General features: G+C 36.1%; 3 protein-coding genes across 5 annotated transcripts; 2 read left to right on the forward strand and 1 right to left on the reverse strand.

Annotated features, from left to right (window-relative positions):
- Window positions 1-781: 781 nt before the first annotated feature.
- On the forward strand, window positions 782-5,971 carry DPB2 (DNA polymerase epsilon subunit B2). The gene is made up of 13 exons (XM_023670016.2): window positions 782-1,135; window positions 1,251-1,428; window positions 1,656-1,809; window positions 1,904-2,035; window positions 2,132-2,209; window positions 3,361-3,465; window positions 3,631-3,711; window positions 3,794-3,924; window positions 4,008-4,102; window positions 4,192-4,291; window positions 4,789-4,903; window positions 5,024-5,134; window positions 5,315-5,971. Exons 1-13 carry the CDS (start codon window positions 970-972, stop codon window positions 5,453-5,455), a joined length of 1,587 nt encoding a protein of 528 aa, XP_023525784.2. The 5' UTR covers window positions 782-969; the 3' UTR covers window positions 5,456-5,971.
- Window positions 5,972-7,443: 1,472 nt separating this feature from the next.
- Window positions 7,444-7,838, forward strand: LOC111788441 (transcription factor MYB54-like). Its single transcript, XM_087121375.1, has 2 exons — window positions 7,444-7,567; window positions 7,633-7,838. Exons 1-2 carry the CDS (start codon window positions 7,444-7,446, stop codon window positions 7,836-7,838), a joined length of 330 nt encoding a protein of 109 aa, XP_086977501.1.
- Window positions 7,839-9,247: 1,409 nt separating this feature from the next.
- Window positions 9,248-17,563, reverse strand: LOC111787674 (uncharacterized). 3 transcript variants are annotated; one of them, XM_023667692.2, is made up of 10 exons: window positions 17,396-17,563; window positions 17,006-17,128; window positions 16,820-16,866; window positions 15,459-16,661; window positions 13,463-14,828; window positions 12,347-12,626; window positions 12,018-12,125; window positions 11,661-11,939; window positions 11,216-11,359; window positions 9,248-9,717 (listed from the first exon to the last, which is right to left on the reverse strand). In XM_023667692.2, exons 4-10 carry the CDS (start codon window positions 16,642-16,644, stop codon window positions 9,529-9,531), a joined length of 3,552 nt encoding a protein of 1,183 aa, XP_023523460.2. In that variant the 5' UTR covers window positions 16,645-16,661; window positions 16,820-16,866; window positions 17,006-17,128; window positions 17,396-17,563; the 3' UTR covers window positions 9,248-9,528. The 3 variants fall into 3 exon arrangements, with proteins under 3 accessions (XP_023523460.2, XP_023523459.2, XP_086977244.1); XM_023667691.2 differs by lacking the exon at window positions 17,006-17,128; XM_087121118.1 differs by lacking the exons at window positions 17,006-17,128; window positions 17,396-17,563 and adding an exon at window positions 16,963-16,985.
- Window positions 17,564-20,690: the final 3,127 nt, after the last annotated feature.

The following is a 20,690-nucleotide window of genomic DNA, read 5'->3' on the forward strand; positions in this document are numbered from 1 at the left end:
CTCGTGTCCTATCAAAAAACCGTCTATTAAACGTTTGATGGCGTGTGACTACGATCTGAGCTATGTGACTTGTGGGAGTATACAATGACAACTTTTGGGCACTCATTTCCTATCATAAAACTTTCTATTAAACATTTGATGGCGTGTGGCTACGACCTGAGCTATGCAACAACGATATCTCGCTATCTTCCGACGCTCGAGAGTATACAATGACAACTTTTGGGCACTCGTGCCCTATCAGAAAATTGTCTATTAAATGTTTGATGGTGTGTGGCTACGACTTGAGCTATACAACAACGATATCTCCTTGATCCAACTGCCTCGCTATCTTCCGACTCTTGAGAGTATACAATGACAACTTTCAAGCACTCATGTCCTATCATAAAACTATCTATTAAACATTTGGCATATGGCTACGACCCAAGCTATGCAACAACGATATCTCCTTGATTCAACCCAACCCAACTCAACTAGTACAGTTTAGGCTCGATTATCATTTTTTTAGACTGAGTTGAGCTGGTTCATGAGTTCTTCTAAAACCAATTTGAGTTGAACCGAAACAACTCGAATTTATTGCTGTACAATTATATATACATAATTTTATTTAATTATATAATTATTGGCACATTTTCATTTTTTAAGTTTTTTTTTTTAAAAGAAAAAAAGAAATTTGGATTAAAAATTCAAATATTTTAAGGAAAAAAGAAAGTGAAAAAGCAAACAAGAATTTGAAAATAAAAATTAAATTATAAAATGGGATCTTACATCTTATTAGAGAATCTTCAAAGAATTAGACACAAAACCTAAAAGATTAGAAGAATGTTAGTTCAAAATTGTTAGGGTTTAGTGAAGCAATTTGATTTTCCCTCCAACGCAGGGAGTAAGAATGCAGATTGCCGCCAATCAATCCAACATTCTCAACTCCATCATCTTCTATTCATTTCAATTCCGCAGATTCCTGCACTGAAGATGGACGAATCCACTCTGAGGCGAAAGGTTCAGAGGAAATCAAAAATCAGAGGTTACAGCATCAAACTAGATGCTCTCGCAGAAATTGTTTCCTTTGCCTCTCGTTTCGATGGCTGCGAAGACGACGCCATAGATTTGGTTCTCGACCATCTTCATGACGAATCCTGTAATGCTATATCTCCCTCTCTCTCTTTTTTTTTTTTTTTTTTTTCTCTTTCATACTGTAGGTCATTTCATTCCTTCTCATGGACGATTTCGTCGTTTTTTTGCTACCATGGCAGTGCAATCTTCGATAATAGACAAGGATGCGGTGCATCGGGTTGTCAGTATTCTACTTGCAGCTGATGAAGCGGGAGAAGAATCTCCCGATACCAGTACTAGTACATCGGCTCTTTGCATCATTGACGCTTTTGATATCTCCAAGTTTCGTTATGATCCCATCAAGAAGATCTTCTACATGTATGTTTTCCCACCTTGTATATTTATCTGAGTAATTGGTCAACAATTGAAGAATGATAACCGCCCATTGAACTTTTGGTTTAACTCCCTGCAGAAAAGAGAGATGTACATATAGTGGAGTTCAACTGATAACTTGTTTAAAACATTTCTTTTCCATTCATTTGAAACTACATGTTCTTGGATCAAATCGTTTTTTTTTTTTTTTTTTTTTTTTTTTTTAAATTTAGGCACACAGGAAGCCTTCCAATTCATGGGGATGCTTCTGCTAAAGCTGCTTTGTATAGAGATAGGTTTCTCCTACTTTCCCAAAGGCTCTCCCGAGATCAGCATTTCTCAAAACCCGCTTTTGACACTGGCATGTCTCATTTTGGAAGCTGTGAGGTACTCCATTTCTCTTGATCTTGAACTTACCTTGGTACCCTCTGCAGTTGATCCTGAGTATTTACGGCAATTTCTTTTGTGATATGTTCCCCAGATTTCTCCTATTCAGTCTCTGGTGGGGCAAACTGGGAGGAAATGGGTCATGGGAGTGATCTCTCAGATGGAGGATGGTCACTTTTACTTGGAGGACCTTACTGCGTCTGTGGAAATTAATTTATCTAGTGCTATATCCTTTACAGACATCCTCTATAATTTGGAAAAATCTAAACTTGTTTGATATTTGAAGATGACTTGGTATTTGATTTTCTTTAACAATCAGCACAAGATAACTACAGGCCTGTTTACAGAGAACACCATCGTTGTAGCAGAAGGAGAGATGCTCGTGGAGGGCATTTTCAAGGTTTGTGACATGCGTTTGCATTTAGGTTTTTTTATAGAGAGCTGGTTGAATTTTTCCCAATGTTCTATGTTGGTGGTTGGTTTTTTTTTTTTTTTTTTTTTTTGGGGGGGGGGGGGGGGGGGGGAGAGAAGAGAGACCTTGCTTTCTTATGAACTTTTGGTTGCATTAATTATGCTATTTTCTCTACCAAGTTATCATGGGTTTATCTAGTAGGTAATGAAGATTAATGTGAATAATAAAATGCTTCGAAAAAATGCGATCAAGTTATGGTGGCCACTACCTAGAATTTAATATCTTATTAGTTACCATCACAACCAAATGTAGCAGAGGCATATGGTTGTCGAACTTGTTCATACTAGTTGGTTCTAACACTCATAAATATAAAAAAAAAAAAAAAAAAAAATGCTATTTTTTTCAACTGGTCGTCCAATGTTTCCTCTTGCTAATGTGTACTTTTAAGCTTGCTTTACGGGGTCTGTTATTTTAAAATGCTTGGTTACATTAAAAAAAACGTCTTTGCACATCATATATATGTTCTTTTAAACATAAACTTAAAAATTAGGACAGTTTAATCGGAAGGGGCTGGCCTTTTGTTCTTATAATGCACAGCTGGAAATAGCCTGAATTAAATTCCTTCTGGACTCAAATATTTTCCAAAGTTTGTACATGCTTATGAGAGGATCATCATACGAGGCTACGGTATGGGTTCTGTTTGGTCCTGATCAGAGTTTTACCTCTCAGTTATATTTCATGTAGTTCTCAATTGGCAAGTGCCGAATACCACCGTTTGTTTAGGTAATTAATATTTCGTTAGGTATACCAGAACTTAAGGTTACACAAAGATTTGAAATCTTTTCTTAAACATATTTTTGATTCTTTGGGCAAATTCTGCTCACACTCTGAAGGTTGAAATTTAGAACAAAACTGAAGGTGAAGGTGCAATTTTCCTTCCTTTATCCATGAGTACTACCTTCTAAAAGTTGAATTTGCTTGGGATTTTGTTCTTGTGATTTACTTTCTCACTTGCTAGCAAGCACAAGGATACCTATTGAAACTTTTTGGAAGATGTTCAGCACATGTTTCATAGTATATTTCAAATACCGTTCTTCATATTACTAACGTGCTGATTTTTTTGGGTGTATTTTGTTAAGGTTATTACCTGTGGATTTCCTCCATTAGAGGACAGGGACAAGTCTCTTAAATTGCTAGCAGGCCAGGACTTCTTTGGAGGTGGTTCTCTAACTAAAGAGGAGACTGTATCCCCTTTCTTTTACTCTGCTATGAAAAGGATCTTTTAATATGCATGCATTGGATTGATGTGCTTTTTTTGTTGATATTTTATTATACTGAATTTTGGCTATTAAAGTGGTGTACGCACATGCATCCAATGCAATCAACTTGTTGCCCTTGATCATCAATAGCTCAGGCTTGCAGATCTGGAAAAGAGAGCCGTTAATGATATGTTTGTCATACTCTCTGACATTTGGTTGGATAGTGAAGAGGTGAAGAATAACCTCTTTATATTTTACGTGCATTGTGTCTGTGAAGCTTGGTGCCTTAAAACAGAATTTGATCATGTGGTAGGCCATGGGAAAACTGGAGACAATTCTTGATGGGTTTGAGAATGTGGAAATCGTTCCTTCCTTGTTTGTTTTGATGGGGAATTTTTGTTCCCGTCCATGTAATCTTGCCTTCAATTCTTACTCAAGTCTCAGGTAAGTATTATCACAATTGTTTTCTGTATGTATTGGATGTTATTGACATGAGTTCAAGAGACATAATGAGTTAGTGTGTGCAGATTACAATTCGGTAAGCTAGGAAAAATGATAGCAGCTCGTCCACGGTTAAAAGAGCATAGCAAGTTTCTTTTTATTCCTGGTCCAGATGATGCAGGTTTGTGTAGTTACTTGTAAATAAGTTCCTCGCCTTCTGCTTAAATATACATGAGATTTTCTTAATTTTTCTTCCCATTGAATTTATAGGACCATCAACAGTTTTACCCAGGTGTGCTTTGCCAAAGTATTTAACCGAAGAGCTTCAGATGCACGTCCCAAATGCCATCTTCTCAAGTAACCCTTGCAGGTGAATACTTCGATTGATTGCTTATAAACCTAACGGTCTTCCTAGTCTTTCGCTGTGGTATGATTCTCCATGAGGGGTTTCACTTCTGCAGATAACATTAGAAATGAATCTCTTTTTCCCTTTGGCAAACTGAATTTTTGTTTAAACATTCGAAGGAAACAAATTAATTCTTACCTCCAAACTTGTTAGTATCAATTTTCATTCTAAATCTCTAGTTTCATCAAATTGTACCTTGTTGCAATTTTAATCTTAAACTTGAAAATGTACTGTAACTTTTACCCTCTAAATAGTTTTCATTTGAAAGATCATTAAAAAAGTTCAAATAATATTTTGGTTCTTGAACTTTCAAAATGTCCACTTTGGTCCCTATAGGTTCTTTTGTATTTTGACTTGATTAAAAACAACTTAACCAATTTCAGTGGAAATTATGTTATCTTTGGTGAATGACGTGCCCCTTTTACTCCATAGTGGTGGATAATTGTCATATTTGGATGCAGGGTTAGGTTCTACACCCAAGAAATTGTATTTTTCCGACAGGACCTACTTTACAGAATGCGTCGTTCCTGTCTCATACCACCATCTACAGAAGAAACAAGTGATCCTTTTGAACATGTGATTTTTCTTCCTTTTATATATCTGTTATTTTGTCTAGTTATTTGTTGTATATTAATTCTAGCTCTTTTAGATATTTATATGTGGAGGCCCTAAGGTTGTTTCATGATTCTCTTGCAGCTTGTTGCTACCATAACTCATCAAAGTCATCTCTGCCCTCTTCCTCTGGTTATTCAACCAATTATCTGGAATTATGACCACTGTCTTCATCTTTATCCTACTCCTCATGTGGTACTTACCTATATATATCTGAATCTAGCTAGTGTTTAAACGATCTACTTATCCACAAAATTGGATACCCTTTCTTTCATCATCTGGAAACAGATGATGAACAGTCACTGCATATAGATGATAATGTTCTGCTATCACTGAACTGCATTCATTGCATAAACTTTTATTTGGCTTGTGCAGATAGTTCTGGGGGATAGAAGTAAGCAACAAGCATTCAAATACACAGGAATCACTTGCTTCAATCCTGGTTCCTTCACCAATGACAGCACCTTTGTGGCATATCGTCCTTGCAATCAAGAAGTTGAATTATCTGCCTTGTAAATCACTGCAAAGTATAAGCCAGATTCAAAGCGGCCACTCCTTTATTAGGTATAACAACTCGTATCAAATTTTGAAAGAGAGCTTATAGCATCATTCTTCATCTTGGGAGTTGCATTGTGCAAATCAAGAATACCACTGGTTAGCTGATGATAAGATCTAATAGAAACTTATTTGTAGAATCAATAGCCTTTAGATGTATAGTTGTAAATCTGAGAGTAGATATTCTTTTCTTCGACTTGTAACGGTGGATGGCATGGCGTAATGATCAACAACGAACCCAAAAGCTCCCATGATTGTTGTGTGTTTACATTACATGAAGAATGAAAAGGAGAGTTGAGTGAGACAGAAGTTGTAAACATCCAACTTCTACTTTTTCGAGTTCGGTTGCTGAACTGTGGAGCAGGTGGTTTAGTTTAGTTTAGTTGTTATCCGTTTTGAGAAGACTTGTCAAATGGTGGATAGGTCTGGTTGGTTAAGGCAATGCCCACACAATTCTTTCCTCCATGGAGGGAGAGAGCTCTAAGAACTCTTTTATCTTTTTATTTATGATTTGTTGTTAAGAATGGTTGGAAGCATGACTTGTTTAGCTGAATATCGTATTGGAAAATGAAAGCAAACTGTAAGAATGTTTGTTTTTCCTTTCCCCGTACGTACATATTTTCCGTTCACTTCACTTTTCTTGGAAATTGTTAAATATCATTTTTAACTATGTTTTTTTTTTTTTAATTATTATTATTATTTAAAAATAAATTTTTGATTAAATTATAAAATTTAGTTTCTAAAAAAATGTTTATTTAGATGCAATTAAAAGTTTTAAAAAAATGTTTATTTTAAAGAAAACATTAGAAAGTAGTAAAACAAAATAGGCCCAAATGGTAGGAATCAAACATATTTTCCATAATTTTCTTCTATTTTAATTTTTGCACTTTCAAATTTCGAATTTTAGTGTTTGAAATTGGCTTAAAATTTATTGTTTTTCTTTTTCCAAACAAAAAAAAAATATCTATTAACTTTCATTTTTATTAATTTTAGAAATAGTTCTCTTACCCAAAAAATACTTATTATTATTATTATTATTTAATCAATTTTGAAAAAACTTAACCACCACAAAAAAAAAAAAAAAAAAAAAAAAAAAAAAAAAAAAAAACAGAGAGAGATAGAGAGAGAGAGAGAGAGAGAGAGAGTTTGTTGTTACCTAATATTCCCACAATTTGCTTTGTTTTATTTGTATTAGATGATGGAGGTTGCTATAAGCATTATTATAATTAATTAAAATTAATTAATGAAGGTGTCTGTTTGTTGTTTTGGTTTGGTAGCCATTTCCCAACTACCTCTGCCCTCTTCTATGTCTTAATTTACTTAAAATTTATATAATATAATTTTTTTTTTGTTAGTTATTTCATTTATTTTTATTATTAGTTCATGATTTAGCATTTTAATTTTATATTTTACTTATATATTTATCTAACTTTTAAGATTACCTTTAGGAATAGAGTAGTTGTGAGTTTGTAATATCACAATTAAGGGTTGGTATAAAAGCACGATTTAGATCATATTTGAGTCTCGTTTGATAATTATTTAAAAATTATTTTTATTTTCATACCATTTTTCTCTATAATGGGTTTTCGGATTTTTTTTAGTTTTTGAAAATTCAATTTGTTTTCTTATAATTTCTTACTAATTCTTACGTTCTTTTTTAGTTTTCAAACGCTTATTTTAGATTTTGAAATTGTTTATGAAAAATAATAGATAACAAAACAAAGAAACCTAATAGGTAGGAGTGTTTATAACTTTAATTTTCGAAAAACAAAAACAAAAAAATTAAACACTTATCACACCGAGCTTTAGTTATCTACGTTGTACACTATCAAATGACATGAATAAGATACAAGATTATAAACGATACCAAATAAACGAGCGAGAAGAAAGCAACCCCTTCTAATGTGATCACATCGAATGTGATCACATCGGATCATATTTGGACGAACATGACCGTGACACATAGCAGAGGCCATTGGTGCCCTGCGGAAGACCACAAGCTGCGGGCGCTGGTGGAGCGACATGGCCCTCATAACTGGAACGCCATTGCTCAAAGCCTTCAAGGAAGATCCGGTGGGTAAATTATATGTTCTTCATTAAATCTACAATACCCTTCTCATTGTTTTTATTCCCTTCAGGGAAGAGCGGCCGTTTGAGATGGTTTAATCAGTTGGATCCTCGCATAAACAGAGACCCCTTCACCCAAGAGGAAGACCAGAGGCTGTTGGTGGCGCATACCATTCATGGCAACAGATGGGCCATCATCTCTAGGCTTTTCCCTGGCCGCACTGACAATGCAGTCAAGAACCATTGGCATGTCATTAGGTCTCGAATGTCGAGATGAGCCTCCAAACACTGGGTCAAGACTATGTTAGGAATAACCGATATTCATAGTGGTATAATATTGTTTATTTTGAGTGTACCGTTTCATAATTCTACTTTTAGTAGTTTTTTTAGAAAAGCCTCGTCCAGTTGAGACGACAATACCTCTCATAATGACACGTTTGCGTTTCAGATAGAAATCACGGTGTGGATTTTTACAACTTTCTCCACTTGAATACAGAATCTAGTAATGGAAGTGAAGTGATAGACCACTCGAGAAAAGATGATAAAGAAGTTAATCAGAAAGCTGCCACGACTGCCGACACCGGCCATGACGTTGTTATTCAAGGAACCCACAAGGATGAGGGGAAGGTAGTTCCATTCATTGATTTCTTTGCTGCCCAAACCTCTATCTCCTAGCTAAGATTCTTCAACATGTTTCTTAAATTACTTAGTTATACCATTTATTGCTTATTTAAAAGGAATGTCAATATTTGGATGATATATTTTGTGAATGTCACTAAAACTAAGTCAATTACTCAAAAACAACTTACTAAACCCTAGAACTGAACTTGGCTTCGTAAATCTAGTTTCTTGCCATAGCCTCGACTGTCATTAGTCCATCCACACGCGAAAGCTTAGCTTATAATAACTCGTTATCTTTTAACACATACTAAGAACGAAAAGATTAAACTAATGATCTAAGAAAGGGTTAACTAGTAATGGTCTAAACTATTAGGATCAGATTCTTAGCATAGACACCTGTATTGATATTTCCTAACACACAAGTTCAATAAAATACTAAACAAAATCCCACAAAGAATTCAAATTGTATCTCTCGTTCTCATCATTTTTACCGTTTGATTGATCAAAAGAAATCACCTGTGAAGAAAAGAGAAACCACACAAACAAACACACTCCGTGTCATAAGCGAATTATATACAGAATTAGTCTTTAGTACATCGTCGTAAATTCGTGTCGTAAACAGCTTGGAGTTCAATGTCACAGCACAAAAAAGTTAATGGGGGGGGGGGGGGGGGGGGGGGGGGGGGGGGTATGGGAATTGATATTTGTAGTCACATTTAGAAATATCAGTATCAATATGAATATGAACGTGGGATACTCATTTCTTCAGCCATCAGACACCCTAGAGATTGCAGTAAAAGGCCTACTAGGCCTACTACCTAATAAGTCTAACAGACACTCACGACAGACTGAATCCTGATACAAGAACAAAAGGAAGACCCAAAGGAACCAGAGGGTCGCAAGGCTTAGACTAAAAATACTCTAACGTAGCATCACTGACCTTGCTTCAAATTTGGATAAGCAAGTACTTTAGCAAAATATGTCTGATAACCTAAAGAATTATCACACATTTACAACAAGATTGCCCCCTTTTCCAAAGCGATAAAAATAAAGAAACCCCAAGAATACATAAGTCATCAAAAACTACATTTCCATTGTGGTTAAATAGGGGACAACTTGGTGTGGGGGTAAAAAGTTCGGTACAACAAGAAAAGCTGAACAAACCTTTTCATTCGATTGGGAAGAAATTTGAAGTGCAAAAATCCCTTCAAAAATCAGTAAGTAAAGCCAACCAAGTTAACCATGAATCACATGCAGCTCCATCCTGCTTGAAAAGCCAATAAACTACAATCATGAGGGCAGCTGTAATATATTATCAGAACCAAGTTACTTCAGATGATGCTGGTTCATGAAGAAATAGGTTCATAAGGATAAGATAGCCATGGGTGTTTAAGTGCCTCTGATGCAGAAGGGCGTTTCTTGGGATTTATCTCAAGCAGATGGGCAACAAAGTCGATGAAACCTTGATCCCCCATTGGCAATCGGTGCCTTAACGATGTCTTTTTTGGTATGAGATATTCCAGTCTATTGCTTTCCTGGAAAAAGATGAAAATTTGTGTAAAATGACGTGATAAACATGAACAAGAACCCGATCGTAGGTGTCAATTAAAAAATAAAAAAGGAAAGAAAAGAGAAAGAATGACAGGTGAGGGAAATTATAGAATAAAGGTAGTTAGGATTGCACCAGCGTGAAAAAGTAATTCAAAAGATGTTGAATGGCCCAACAGAAGTACAGGGCAAACGTTCTTTGCTTGCCAAGGTAATCAAGTGAAATTTAAAATCAAGTGTCATCATGGCATCAAGGCTTTCAACAAACAATAAAGAATTCCAAATATAACTCAGTTAGCACACGAATGTTGCCCAAGCTAACCAAATGGATACTATCATGTCTATTAATTGGATAAAGAATACTAAAAGGCGTCCAGAAATCATGAGCTACATAAAATCCAATACCCTTAAAATTAATGTTCGTGATCTGATCTTTAATCAAACAGATGGGGATACAGACCAAATAAAACACCTCAGAAATTTGGCCAGGGAAGTGAAAAGAATAACAACCGAGCACCAAAGTCATATGCAACAGACATAATACATATCCGTCCAACAAAGAATGTATTACGAATCTCATAATTACTTATTCCTTAATGGAAGTAGCCAAAGTATATCATTAAACACAAAGCAAAACGCATTAAAAGGAAAGAACCTCAATCTCAGGCCAAACTAATTAACCAGCATTGCTTTGAGCTCTCGCGCGGCAATGTCAAATGATTTCCCAGATAGATTGGTGTTCAACGTGTTAGGACTTATTCAGGAAGTTCTTTATTACCGAAAATTTTACCTTTATGAATCATTCGCTGAAATTTATCCAACTTAGTTTTATTAGGGATTGCAACAAAACAGACTATTCTTGACATTTCCTAATCTTAACGAGATCATCTGGTATGACTCAGGGCAGTCCTCGTGAAGGGAAGCTCTTTTTCTGCCACTGGATGTTCTGTGCTTTTTTGGACTATCTTCTCTTTCTTTCTCTTTCTTCTTTTTGGTTGTTTGATGCAAGGTGTGAGTAGGAAGAAGATAGACATATGTTGTCCTAAACCTCCAAAAAGACTTTCTTGGAACAATTAGGTCCCTCCAGGAGCATGCATTCATGCAAGATTTTCTATTATTATTTATCGTGACTCTCCAACTCACAATAAAATAAAAAAATAAAATAAAGTAGATAAATAAGTTGATCCTAAAAAGAGATCTAGACAAAGTTGAATTAACTAATGTGATAGAGCCGATTTTCCAAATACTAGCATCACATTTTCACCTCATTATAAGAGTTCATTCTGTATATGGTCTAGGAAAAATAAGCAGTAAAATTATATGAAAACATGAAACTGCATGTGCGTAACAAAAAACTGCAACAACCATCTCCTCTACCTTTAACATACTATGCAGAATAGTTGAGAACTAAATGAATGGCTTTGAAGAAAAATGAGGCTTCGTAACACAGGCAATGATACACTTTAAGATAGAGTACATTTTTACCTGATTTCGTTCATACAGCATATGATTTTTGGTAAAATACTTGTATGTATCTCGTCCCTTAGCAAGCATACTTTGATCAATGGGACTTATAATTCCGATCACTCTAGCAAGTAACGTGGCAGGAGAATCATTTTGAAACAGAACCTGCAAGTGAAATATCATGAGAAAATTCTTGCTTGCTTTGGCTCCTCTTAGGCTAACTGTTTAATTGTGAAGAGCTTACAAGAGATGTTCAAAAGCTATTATGTAATTTTGGAAACTTGAATGCCCTACACTATGCAATTATTCAGCATAAATATGTAAAAACCACTAGATGATGTGAGAAGGAAATTGTGTCAAGATTTTCAACTCCATCATAAAGGCTTCATGATTGTTAATTCTGAAGTTAGAAAATCCTTGAGAAGTATAACAAATATTGGCGAAAAAAGTGGTCGAGTAACCTTACATTGCCAGTACAAAGTTCTGCCAAGATACAGCCAAGAGACCATATGTCTATCTTCTTATCATATGGAAGTCCCAAGATAACCTCTGGGGCCCGATAGGATCGAGATTGAACATAGGAGCATAGATGATCTGTCTCAAAACAACTACTTCCAAGATCAATAACTTTCACCTCACATCTACTGTAACTTTTCACCAATATATTTTCAGGCTTCAAGTCACAATGTATAAGATCAAGACCATGCAAAAACTGAAGTGCCTCCAGGCATTGTATTGTAATTGACTGCAAAGAACAATTTTCATTGGTTTAGGCCAATACCACTCCCAAAAAAAATTAACAAAGTTATTGACCTTCACACACCTGCAATCTTGGCATGGTGAAGTACACTTCACCTCCTGATTCTCTATTAAATTTGTGAAACTCATATAGGTTTGCCTTCAGAAGTTCACACACAATTAACAGATGCTCCTGGAGGGGAAGAGGGGAATTTAACCAATTATTAAAACCTATTGAGACAATGTTAAGGATAAAAAATGGCAATAAATGCTAATTTGGCACTATATGCCTTTCATACACCCTGGAAATATGAGGGATTATTTAATAACAATTACTACAAACGACTAAATATGATTAGACAAGGGAAAAAATAATCAACCACTGACTTAAATGCATTACCATTCAGCACTTACCCGATAGTAGAAGTAATCATATAGTCGTAGAAGGTGGTATTTGTCTCCTGGGTCGTGCTTATTAACATATTTTAGAAGCTTTATTTCATCAAGGCTCTGATCAAAAAAATCCTTGTTGTTCTTTATAATTTTTATACATACATCCATGCCTGTGTGCAAATCATGTGCTTGTATAGCCTTGCTGAATGCAGCTGACCCAAGATATTCAGTAACATGATAGCGTCCGGCTATTACAGAATTTAATACCACATGGAAATTCTTGTCCTCCTCAAAACCAGTTCTAGGCAACAATAACACAAATATCAAAATCGTGGAAATAATTATAAGTATTCATAATAATAGACTTAAAAACGTTCCACAAAAACTTCTTCTAACTTCCAAAGAACTTAGAAGAAATTAAATATCTTACTACAATACAAACACAAAAGAACAACTTCCGGTTTATAGTATGAATGATATAAAAAACAAATCATGAAGTGTTCCATTACTCAATAAAAATAAATAAATAGGGGCCCAAAATATTAGTGTGCAATATCAGAAGAATAAGTCATCATATCCCTTCAGGAACATTATATGGATCATCGAGCCAAAGAACCAGACAGTTCACATAAGAGGAAACAGGGAAAGATGAAAGTACAGAGAAAATAGTTGCCATTTGGTTAATTACAAATCTAGAATCTTCTACCCATGTGCAAATTCATACACCTTCAGACATTCCAGCACTCCTAAGACAGAGAAAAAGAACCATTTTTTCAATTAAAATTCCAGATGAATATGCTCATCAATAAATATTAAAAGTATTCAGTATAAATCAGTCCTGAAACAAAATTTACATAGTTCATATAATTGGCGCAAGTAAGACATCATAAACTCCTAACAAGTAAGTAAAACAGCATTTGAAGGCACCGATACTTGTAGAAGAAGCATGAAGATTTTCTATGAGAAGATAGAGTGGAGAACACTTTTTTATTATGAGAGCAAAAAAAACAGAAACATATGTGCGACTTACATATTGTGTCCATTTTTAATCAGTCCTCGGATCACTCAACAATAAAATCTCAAGTCAGAAACAGCGATTGATAAATTCAACATTGATGGGTGATATCCGGGGCATACCTGTTCTTACGATGAACAATTTTGAGGTTGAAGGACTCAAATTCCTCCTCCTGAGACCTTATCTGCCTTACTTGCTCTTGTACAGCAGCTGCCTCTTCATCCTCGAGTGATGCCACAGGGTCTTCTTCCCTTATGCTACTAATTTTATCATCATTTTCTATCTTGGTGTGCCTTCTTTCCGTGTAATGATAGTTGGAAAGCATGGAAGGACTTGAACTTTCGGACCTTACAGCATTAGCATTATTTTCATCCCTAAGACTATTATCAGGAGAAGAATCAGAATTTTTTTGTCGCCAAGCAAGCATATCATCAGATTGCATCAAAGCATTCAAAGAGGCATCATTTTCATCACTAACCACTCTGTTAGAGTTGTTAGACCACAGAGACTTGCCAGAGCTTGCCTGTACTAATTGTCTATCTCTCAAGGGTGGGGGAAATGAAAATCCCCCATCAGTTTGATTCTGGATCTGTGAAGACATGCTTGTATCGTTCCCAGATGATTGTTTATTTGGTTGCTGTTTACTAGAGCTTTTCTTATCCCTTTTCGATCTATCCAAATATTTTTTCTCTGAATCATGATAAGGAAGTCTGGAGGCACCAACTCCAACCTCATGGTCATGGAAATATTCTAAATCCCCCTCACTGCTGCCTCCCACCAAGCTTTCACGTACTTCACTGCCAAAATCTGCCACATCACTATTGATCCCCACACCAATTGATCTAACCGAACCAAGCTGATCATCATCCATACAAATATCATCAAGCCTTTGTTTTCTAGACTCATTCACAACTTTCCCATCCCCTAACATTATCAACTCATTAGTCTGGGTGACAAAACCTTGCCACACAGGTTCAGCACGCATCAAGTTTAGTTCCTCTTCATCCATCAACTGCCCATCATATTGAGCCATTAAATCATTCTTATTGGTCCTCCCATACATTTCAGTCACAGTCAGCCCCATAGGATCCTCTGAGTTTGTAACGGGTTGAATATGTTTTGATTGAAAATACTGTTCACCAGAAAAATAAGAGTCCTCCTCAGCAAAAGATTGATCATCATCCTCACATTTGGTTTGAGCTCTATCCTGCATATCTGGGACACTTCCATGCCCTGTTCCCTTTTCATTGTCACTTGGATAATCAATCTCATGAGCCAAGAACCATGCTTCATCCTCGATAGGTTGTCGCATGTACCCAACGTCATCATCGTCATCATATTCATCAGAGTCCCAATACTCATTTGGATAGTCCAGAGACTCACTTAAGCCATCACCAACAGTGGCAAAACCAGAAACTAAATCAGATGTATCCTCTGCAATTCCCTGGCTTACAGACAACCAACTGCCACCAGCATTCCTCTTTCCACCTTCAATTTAAACTCAAAATTATATCATTAGGATTTTAGTATAGAATTTACATGATAAATGCACTAAAATCTTAGGTCAACATACTCTGAATCACATATGTGCAATCACTATGCAGTTACCATGTGATTGAAATGAAATACTAAAGTACCAAACATTAATTCATCAAATAAAAAGCCATACAGCCTTGCCAAACAACGATGGCGTCCAGGTTACATCTACTAACATGAAATCATCAAATATCATGCAAATTTAAATTATCATTGTCATAAGAGGTACTACAATGTGTAAGGGAAATTGCATGCTTTGGAGAAAAACAAAACCACCACCAATTAAGTCTAACAATAATTAGGCAGAAATACTTTATTATCATTAGGAACGTAAAAATTAAAAAATAAAACAAAATAAGCATATTAATTTGGCCAACCCGTATGTTTGCAGAATCATGAAAAAAAAGGTCTCATCTGGCTTGAGAGATTATTCAAGTCAATACCAATTTTAAATTAAGACAGTGCAAGGAAAGAAAAACATCGAAATTATCAGGAAATAATGATAACGAACAGAAAATTATCCACAAATTGTCAAATTGTGATAGAATAAAAGAAGTTATATCTGTTGGTGTAAGAGCATACCCGCAGAGGAAATTTCTTGCCCAACAGGAACATCCAGATAAGACCCTATAAGAAGGGAGCTGTCCATGCCAGTAAATTTTGCAATTTGTCCATCACTCTCAAAGTTTTCCTTCCAATTAAGACTTAAAGGCTTGTCTTCAGACTTCAGTTTGACAGGTGGCAATCGAGGCATTTCCTCATGACTTTCAGCCACAAGAGCTAAACTTAAACTGGTTAGAGTTTTTTGCTCAGTACTGTCCTGAGATCTGTCAAAATATAAACTCCTTCCCACTTCATCTACCTGCTCTTTAATCGTTGCCCTTATATCACTCACCTCTGTTTTTCTCTTTGTATCTAGTTTGTCAGAACAAATCGTGCTATCATAACAGTTTGACACATCTCCCTTGGAAAATGGGAAAACAGTCTTCACAGAACAATTTTTCAACAAATCTGATGGCAAAGATTCCTTACCTTTATACCATGAAATATCAGCAGCGTTCTCTTTTGTATATGCAGAAGTAGCCTTAACTTGCTGATCTAATTCCTTCGGTTCAGAATTTTGGGAGACGTCATATTTGGTTTCCACATTTGCTTTGCTACCACTTCCATGCCACAAGTCTCTCGTTTCACCAGATGAAACAACACCTTCACCTGCTTTGAAGTTGACTTTTCTTGATTCAGAAACTTCTCCAGTATGATATCTGGATTTTTCAGATACCTGAAGCTCAGGAAAGTTAATTGTATCCTTGAACCCATCATTCTGAGAGATTCCAACCGGACCATTGCTAGATTTGACTTTCCATGAATATAAATCAAGCACAGTATCATCTGAGCCCTGAGAAAAAGCGAAGCTCCTGTCACTCGTTCCAACTGCTTCGTTTGATTTATTCCTCTCTCCAGAATCATTTTGCCATTTGCTTTCAGCACCATTTCTACTACTTCCGCACTCTATTTCCTTCACAATAAGTTCCTTGGAAACATCAAGATTATTTTGTGAACCTGTCAGTCGGTTCTCCACCATTGCTTTGTCCCCATTTTCTACCTCCAATGTATCCCCTAAACTCTTCTCGTCAAGTGTAAGTTTCTTGAGAAGTCCATTCAAATCTGGGTGGTTACTGAGCTCACTTCGTAACGCTGCCTCGGCTCTTGTGAACTGGTTCTGTTTTAAGAAGTCCAGAATTACATCGATTGAATTTGATTGAACCATTTTCAGCTTCTAAAAATCTGCAAAGCCATCGAAGTTGGTATGGGACTCATGTTATCACAACATTACTGAGACGTAAACTCCATTGCATGCAAAGGAAATGAGGGAATGAAGAAGATATGTGCATGGTATAACGGCATTTCACTAGATTCTTTTACCATAATTAAAGGAAACTGACCTTCTACTATGCTCAACTCAGCGGCAACATTATTCTGTCTCCTCGCGCTGTGGAACAAAAGGGAAATCCAAGATTTAGAAAATTGAAACATGTTTCTTCCCGTACATAAAAAGAGCATTCAACAAATGAAAAATAACGTTTTCCTGTAAGAAAAGTAAGAAAATCGAAGCTGCAAAACAATCCTACGCATCCAGCCAGAAACCCTTTTCTACCGCCGATCAACCAACGATTCTTAAATTGCGAACGAAAATGGGGCACCGGGTAACAAAAGGCACACAAACCCCGTTGTATTGGGATGTCCAGAATCACCTGAATCCAAAGGGACTCAACATAAAGTGAAGCAGAATTCATTCCGACACCACCTTAACGACATCTCGACCGAAAACGAAACATTCTCAGAAACCCTAAAACAAGCGGGATCTGACGATTTTGTTCCTTTCGCCCCCAAGAACAATAACCATGTATGTTTATTTACAGAAATAAAAAAGGGGGGAAAACTAAAACGAGGCACATGCCTGAAAAAGAGAAATTACAAACGAAAAATAAAAATGGAGATGGTAAGAGAGGAGGGAGGACCTGCAGGATGCTGGTAAAAGAGGAAGTGGTGGCGAGAGAGCGGCGATGGGCGGTTTCCGCGGTGTCGCTGCCGCCTGCTACGCTTTGGGTTTTTTTTTTTTTTTTTTTTTTCCTCTCTCTCTATCTCTCCTCCCACTGCCCTTTTGTCTCTCGGAGCCCAGCCTGCTGTCTCGAATGAACTCGTGGACCTATGGCCACTTAGATACTTTTCGAGGCATTCATTGTTTTTTTCCCCATTATTTTAAATAATATTTCCTTTTTTTTTCTTTTTTTTTTTTAATTCTTAAATTTTTTAAATTATTTTAAAAAAATGTGAGTATTTTATTAATATGGATATTTTAAAAAATTAAATGTATTTTTAAAGAAGAGGATGATCTATTTGTTAGATGAACACGACTCTCGGTATGATATTGTCCACTTTGAGCATAAGCTCTCATGGCTTTGGCCTCACCCCAATGAAATTAGTATTCCTCACTTAAAAACCCATGATCATTCCCTAAATTAGCCGATGCGGGACTTATACTAACTCCATTGGGGTGAAGCCTTTTGGGGAAGCCCAAAGCAAAGCTAGAGCTTATGCTCAAAGTGGACAATATCATACTATTGTGGAGAGTCGTGTTCGTCTAACATGGTATCAGAGTCATGCCTTAAACTTAGTCGTGCCAATAGATTGGTAAATCCTCAAGTATCGAACAAAGAACTCCAAAAAGAAAAGGAGCCAAGTCTCCTCGAAGGCAGTCAAAAATGACTAAGACTCCAAAGGAGTCGAGCTTCGATTAAGGGGAGGCGCACTTTGTTCGAGGGGAGGTGTTGGATGATGAAAGTCCCATGTCGGCTAATTTAGGGAATGATCATGGGTTTATAAGTGAGGAATACTAACTTTATTGAGGTGAGACCTTTTGAGGAAAGCAAAGCATGCTCAAAGTATACAATATCATACCAGAGTCGTGTTCGTCTAACACTATTATGAGTTGATTTTGTAATATATAAATTAAAATTATAGAGTTATATTAAATATAAAATTTATATTTATATGGTATAAATTAATTAATTTTAAAATTTTTAAGGTTATTAGTGATAATTATCTACTTGACGTGGATATTGATATTTTATTTTAATAAATGCGAATGACGTGGATATTGATCCGCATGCCTATTAAACACTTTTTAAAATTAAATTTGGAAATAATATATATATATATATATATATATATATATATATATATTATTGTCCACAAATAAGGGCAAGTGATGCAAGAGGGAATATAAATGGAATAGGATTCCTTATTCTTCATATCCAATCAATCACTCTATGTTTCCTCACAAAATTGTCCATCAAGGGAAACATCCTTGACCTCGGCAACAGGTCGATGGTAGGCTCGATCCACTCCCGACTCGTATTCTTTGTGTTTGGTTTAGTTAATCTGTGATGTCCAACATTGGTTGAGGAGGAGAACAAATAAGGGTGTGGAAACCTTCCCGTAACAGACGCGTTTTAAAGTCTTGAGGGGAAGTCCGAAAGGGAAAGCCTAAAGAGGACAATATCTGCTAGCGGTGGATCTGGGTCGTTACATCATCTTTAACCTAATCTGCAAGAAGTCGAGGGTAAAGTTGACCCTCTACGTTCAATCTGGTAAGGTCGACCCTCTCGTAGGGTTAGTGTTCAATTTTGGTTCATTTTTTAACGATTTGTAAAAAACTCTTGAAAAGAGTCTCTTAGAGATCGTTAGCTCTTCCTCCTTCTCACAACTTTTTTCACGTTCAAATTCTCTATGCTAATTTGAGTATTGAGACTATTATGGCAAGCACCACACTGTTCTCACGTTCAAAGTCTTTTGTAACGAAGCCTCCGCAATTTATCTCCCTATCGAATGGCTTGTTCTCCCCGGTCGGAATAGGCAGGTAGGCCCACTTAGGTTAGGGGGCATTGTTCCTCAGTTCTTACCAACCACCGGTGTGTAATCGACATGTTGCTAGCTTCAACTCAGTGGAATAAGAATCATTGATTCCCTTGTCTATTTCTTATTCATTCATAGCGTTCGGCCGGTGCGTGCCCCTTTCTCAACCTGGAACAACTCTGAACGTTAGGGAAGATAAGGGAAGACCACCTGAGCGAACCGACCCATGCTCAGGAATCGAAATCCAAATTTGGCACTTGATGGCTCCAGCAACCCTTTGCAACATGCTCACGTTACTTACTTCTCGCTTCTAAAAGTGGAAAATATCAAACTAAGACGAGTCATTTTAAGAGTGAAGAGTATCTAAATTTGGCATTTGATGGCACCACAAATTCTTCCGGCATGTTTTGTCCTCACTCACAGCAACATAAAGAAAATTCTCTAAAGGTCACTCGACATGGAATTACTTCCAGCAAATCATGCTTAAAATATCGTATTTTTTTATTATATTTTAGTTTTTGTAATTGTTGAAAGTTTTTATGTTAATTTTTTTAATTAAAAATTTGATTAAATAATGACAATAACGCTAATAGTGGAGCGAGGGTTGCAAGTGGATGCTTCGTGCTTGTTGGCATAAAAAATTATTACTCGAAATTGACACGTGATTGTTCAAAACTCGAATCAATTTATTGCACGTGGTGCTGGTAAACGTTCTTAGTGATCGGGACAAATCATACAACGAGCTTCCATATTGATTGAATGTTGTACATGTTTAATGGGATTTGATTCCATCTAAGGTACCGACAGATCAATTTGTTGGTTCGGTTTTTTGGTCATTTGGTAATTGAAGAAGAAAACATTTCTAGTTGACTATAGTTTTTATGTGCATTACGAGCATTAGTCATGGATGAATTTTCTTTGCTAGCAGGGCTTCTGCCCGACTCAATTAATGAGGTTCAGTTAGTAATTTCGTACTCTCGACCAGCTCGAACCACTACGTTATCCATGTTCTAGTTCATTCTTATGCTCATCCTATTCATGCCACCCTGACTTGTAATATACTATCATTTTAAACAATTCATTCAATGACGTGGTATATATATTAATTAATGATAAGCACCGGGTTATTTCTTCCCATTTCTATAATTTCTTATTTTATTCCGATTATTTAAATTATTTCTTCAAAACAACCATAAATATACATTCATGCTCATCTCTAATGCGGAAATATAACTCTTACATGAGCATCATTTATAACTTAAACTTCGAAAAACGTTTAAAACGATTTTTTCTCTGAAAAACACAGTTATAGTCTTACGTGTTTAAATACGAAATACTGAAATAGTTTAAAACAATGAAATGCAAAAACAACCTAATCTAACTTAAAACTAGTAATTT

Source organism: Cucurbita pepo, chromosome 2 (assembly GCF_057944985.1).
Source record: "Cucurbita pepo subsp. pepo isolate OVF chromosome 2, ASM5794498v1, whole genome shotgun sequence".
NCBI lineage: Eukaryota > Viridiplantae > Streptophyta > Magnoliopsida > Cucurbitales > Cucurbitaceae > Cucurbita > Cucurbita pepo.